The sequence below is a fragment of the Saccostrea cucullata genome, unplaced genomic scaffold, assembly GCF_032062105.1.
Source record: "Saccostrea cucullata isolate Sc308-1 unplaced genomic scaffold, CSIRO_AGI_Scuc_v1 ctg23149, whole genome shotgun sequence".
NCBI lineage: Eukaryota > Metazoa > Mollusca > Bivalvia > Ostreida > Ostreidae > Saccostrea > Saccostrea cuccullata.
Window position 1 is genome coordinate 1 of NW_026931859.1, and position 5,008 is coordinate 5,008.

At 31.7% G+C, this 5,008-nt stretch overlaps 1 protein-coding gene across 1 annotated transcript; it reads right to left on the reverse strand.

The window, feature by feature from the left end:
• Window positions 1-492: 492 nt before the first annotated feature.
• LOC134233741 (multiple epidermal growth factor-like domains protein 10) lies at window positions 493-4,987 on the reverse strand. Its single transcript, XM_062715737.1, has 7 exons — window positions 4,284-4,987; window positions 3,048-3,185; window positions 2,725-2,859; window positions 1,981-2,086; window positions 1,803-1,867; window positions 1,356-1,543; window positions 493-555 (listed from the first exon to the last, which is right to left on the reverse strand). The coding sequence occupies exons 1-7, from the start codon at window positions 4,411-4,413 to the stop codon at window positions 493-495; spliced, it is 825 nt and encodes a 274-aa protein (XP_062571721.1). The 5' UTR covers window positions 4,414-4,987.
• Between the last annotated feature and the right edge of the window lie 21 nt (window positions 4,988-5,008).

The window sequence follows — 5,008 nt, forward strand, 5'->3', positions numbered from 1 at the left end:
AGTGTCCAAAATATGCCTTCAAATCATTTTGAAAACAAATGCCCGCAAAATTAAAAAAGTAGGTCACCGTGACCTACTTTTGAGTTAACATGATGTGAAGTTTTAAGATGCATGAACTTACAATATTTGATCTTCTAGTCCTTATAGTAAGCAATATATAGACATTTTCATTAATTGTAAATTTAGGTCAACTTTGAAGTGACCTTGAGACCACGCCCTTTGCCCCAGGATCATGTCTTGTACAATTTTTAATCTTCAACATATCCTGATCCTTGTATGTAAGTTTGGTGAAAATCTGCCTGGTGGTTCTGGAGAAGAAGATTTTTTTGCAACCAGTACTTTAGGTTTTGTTTTCCTGATTATCTACCCTTGTTTAAGGGACCCAACCCTTATTTTAGTACAAATGGTAGCCCATGGGCCAAGAATACCCTGTGACAAATTTGACACTGATTGGCCAAGGGGTTCTTGAGTTATGGTCCATATTCTAAAAAGTTAACGCAGTTGTAGTTTAGCCACGGAACAAGAAATGTGTTGCTGTTCACCGTACGGTATTCCCTACAATAAATACAAATATACAGCCAAATATTTTGAACACCAGTAGTGAAAACATAGAAATGTACACAAGCTCTAAGTAACTACTGTGAAATCACGAATTTTCGTGGGGGTTTAATTTTCGTTGTTTTCGGGGTATGGCGAGACCCACGAATTAATGTCCACCACGAAATATAAAATATAACATACATAGCAGCGCATTAATATTTGAGCTACGAAATCAAATCCCCACAAAGAAATTTTCCTCAAACAACGAAAATTAGACCCCACGAAAATATATGATTTAACAGTACTTAATCTGTTTATATAATTTTAAAAATGGTTTAATACGCAAAAGAGCGCGTATATCTTATATTATTATAAAATTTAATGGAGGACTACAGATTCAACTATATGATTTTTTTTTTAAATGATCTTCGTGGACATTGCCTATTTAAAAGTTTTAAAATAATCTTTAATGCTGGAAAAACATATTCATAAATGTCTGTGAATTACATGAAATTGAAAATGTGATGACAATTGCTATTTAAAAAGTTCAGCGAAAAAAAGGCCTTTATTAAGAAAAAGTATGTGTGGAATTTACATGCCATAGGGAAGTGTAAAAACCCTCAAAAGCTAGACCATAAAAACAAATTCTAATTAAAAAAAATGCTTTTTTACATTCTGTGTTTTATCATAATAAATTCTTAATTTCTACTGCACGTAGTACATGTATGTTTTGTCTTTTTGAAAACATCAATCATGACTGATCCAGAAATACAAGTATATGATAGAAATCAAAAATTACAATGGTTTTCATGTACCTTAAATTCCTCTGTGAATTTCTTATTTTCTTCCATCGAAAATACTTTGATTATTCTTCCCAGATCAGCTATTTTGATGAGTGTTTTCTTTTGACCGTTGTCTGTGACAATGTACTCAATCTCAGCATTTTCTTCTACAGCAGCATGGTTCTCAGTTTTATCTAGTCTGTCCTCAATATTGTTTTCTTCTGAAACATAAGCTTTATGAGATATCTTTATCTCATTCAAAACAATCGTTAATGAATTTTAATGTTATATACATGTAACCAAGTTCATGTCCGTCACCTAATGCAGGAAACAATTCACAACTATACTGAATATTTGCTGTTTTCATGCCACTTTTCCAAATTTTGAAGCTACTTTTGCTGTTACTGTTTCGAATGTAAGTCAATGCTTTTGAAGCATCCTGCAAGAAGAGGTACATAGCTGAATTAATATATAGCATACCGGTGTTAGACGCTTGTTTTCTTTCTTTTAGGACTATGTCACCTTCCTTTTTCTGTCTTGCTTTCCTAGAAAATAGTTATACTTTCTGTAAATTGAAAAGTAAATGAAAAGAGTTTTGAAATTTACAGAAAAAAAATTGATGCACTTATTACAACATATATTTTAATGATTCCTCTACCTTGCTAAAATAACCGCTAGGACAATGACTATTATGACTAGTATTAACATGAAAGCGCCTATTCCTGCAGCAGCAGCCGTGGAAGCCTCACTCTGAACATCTGCAACTGAATAATAACAATACATTAGTTTCAACATAAAATAATAATATATATTCTTTTTTTGTAAATTCTGTGCAGTCTATTCTTGTTTATTGTATTGGTTTTTCTGAGGATAATCTATAGACTAAAAAAAGACCCCTGTCACCATTAAAGCTTCTCAAACGAAAAGGAAGTCCTAAGTGTCAATGACCATAATGTCCTAAGTCCCCGTCTTTTCGAAAACTTTCAAAAATACGTGATGCAGTCCAAAAATATGAATGACATACCTAGAATTGGCATTTAGCAAGCAAATCAACACACAGAAGTATGTTTTGAAAAAAATTGGTCTTTTTATTATGTTAATTGCAAAAATCACGCTTTTTTATCTTTTCAGTGTTTGGCTATATAATGCGGTTTTATATAAACCAATGAAACAATTATATTAATCCAGTGACATTCTTATCAAAAGTTAAAATAACATTTCAGGTAGGTACAAAAATCAGCCAATATTTTTGTAGTAATTCATCAATAAAAACATTTTAAAAATCATATAATATTCTTGGCCATAAAACAAAATTCACACTTTTTAGACAAAAGACTTTAGATAATATTTTTCGCACCCATTTAAATTATAAACATAATATAACACGTTCGATATACGATACCAGTTATATTGCAGAATATTCCAACAAATCCATATTGACACTGATCACACGTTCCGTTGATCTTATTGCAGACAGACAGACAACCTTGTGCACAGCTAAAATTGCAGCAAAGTCCAAATGTTCCATTGTCACATTCTATGCATGGATACAAAGTAGTCTTCCATCGTGACAAGAATTTTGAACATGAATCGCTTAATTTATTTCATTATTATTTATATAAAATTTTGGATGTGTATTTTTCTTCCTTTACATTGCATTTACAGGAATTAACCTAAACAATAAAATTCAAAAGTCAAGCATATAAAAGAAAATAAAAAACATACTATAGTCACACTTATCTCCCTGATATCCAGGTTTACATTGTCCGGGACAGGATCCGTTGATGTGATGACAGGTCTCAGGACCTCTACAGTGACCACACTCTTCCTGACAGTCTTTGCCATAAAAATTCACATCACATTCTGCAAGAAAATTTATCAGTTACACATGTTTCCTTTAAATCATAAATTGGTAATAATACTCCTATATACAGGGACCGTGACTTTTACTTTTATTTCCTTTATTCTAGTGAATACAGTATACATAATTTATTAAAAAAAGATCCTTCCAGAATCGTCTCTATTTTCATCGTCAGGATATATATGGTATTTCTGTATACATTATATTAAATTTAATGTTAGGCTTTTATTCTTATACCACAGCTAGAAGAGAAACGGGGGTATATCATGATCGGAATGTGCATCCGTTTGCACGTCCGCCCGCTACGCTTTAGGATATCCATCTCTTTCCCGCAACTCTCCCTTTCTAAATATATTTTTATTCAGACTTTCACAGAATCTTTATGTAAAGTTTTGAAAGTTTTTTTACGTTGTGCAGTTGTTCACCTCCTATTTTATTTTTTTTTTCGATGGGACATAGTTTGGAGTCCCCCCCCAAAAAAAAACATGGACATTAACACTCTCTCTATACATAATATTGTGGGTTACCCATCTGCTATCCATAACCCTAACTAAACATCTAAATAAAATTATAGGATGTTTTTACAGAATCTTTATTACAATGTGTCAATGTTACGTTTTGCACTTCCTATTTTATTTTATTTTTTTTTTATCTAATACTTGTATCGGGTCCGCATTTTTATTTTACACTAATTTCTGTTCTCCCTTTGCAAAACACAGCCTTTTTAATCGTATGGAGGATTCATTTCGTGAGCTCAGTGCTTGTAGTACATAGAGTATTTCAACTTTGCATTAAGCGTTTTTGTCACATCTTATTTGAATAATCTGATTTGTCTTTCAGAATTTTCAAAATCTTTTTTTTTTTATTATATATATGCCTGCCTTGTAAACACACCTCAGCATATTCATAGTTACAAGTCGGATCTTTAGGATTATAGTTACTATGCTAAATTGTACTACAATATTTGTTATATAATGAGTGTACAATAAGCCTATGGTTAAGAAAATTTGCCAAAGGGGTCTCGTATTTACATGAAACTACAACCTACTACCCGAAATTATTTTCACTTATAACTTTAAAAATGTCTAGCATTTCCAGACCTCTATTGCATTTATCTCCCTGATATCCAAGTTCACATTGCCCAGGACAGGATCCGTTGACGTGGTGACAGGTCTCAGGTATAACACAGTGACCACACTCTTCCTGACAATCTTTGCCATAAAGCCCCATATTACATTCTACAACGATAATTATCAGACATTTTACATATTAATACATGAAACGAAAATTACTTAAATGGATGAAATACAAGGTATGCATATGCCTTTTCTCTCCATACTTGTACATCAAATACGATTTAATCAATAACTCATCTGCGTTGAAAACAAAAGTTTATTGATCACAATATGATTATCTTCTGATCAAATCAAATCATAAACTTACATGTACGAAAGACTTCGTAAGCTTGTTGTTTAAGAAAACAAAAATAGATAATGCAATGTAAATCCAAATATAACAATTATATCATATCGAAAAGGATTTCACACTATAAATATCTTCGTGAAGTTACATTAAAGCTCAAGAGGAACGTGTCAATACGAAGAAGCATTTTTAAGTAGTTAATGGATAATACATAAGATATAAGAAGAAAAATAATACAAAATATATATAAGATAAGAAATATATGCGCCATATACACAAAATTGTATTACATAATGAAAAAATATAACATATACAGGTTGCAATGTACCTCTTAGAACATAAAAAATCGACATTTGGCAGCATGCGCTGTAAAGAGTCTCATACCACACTTGACAAGAGAATA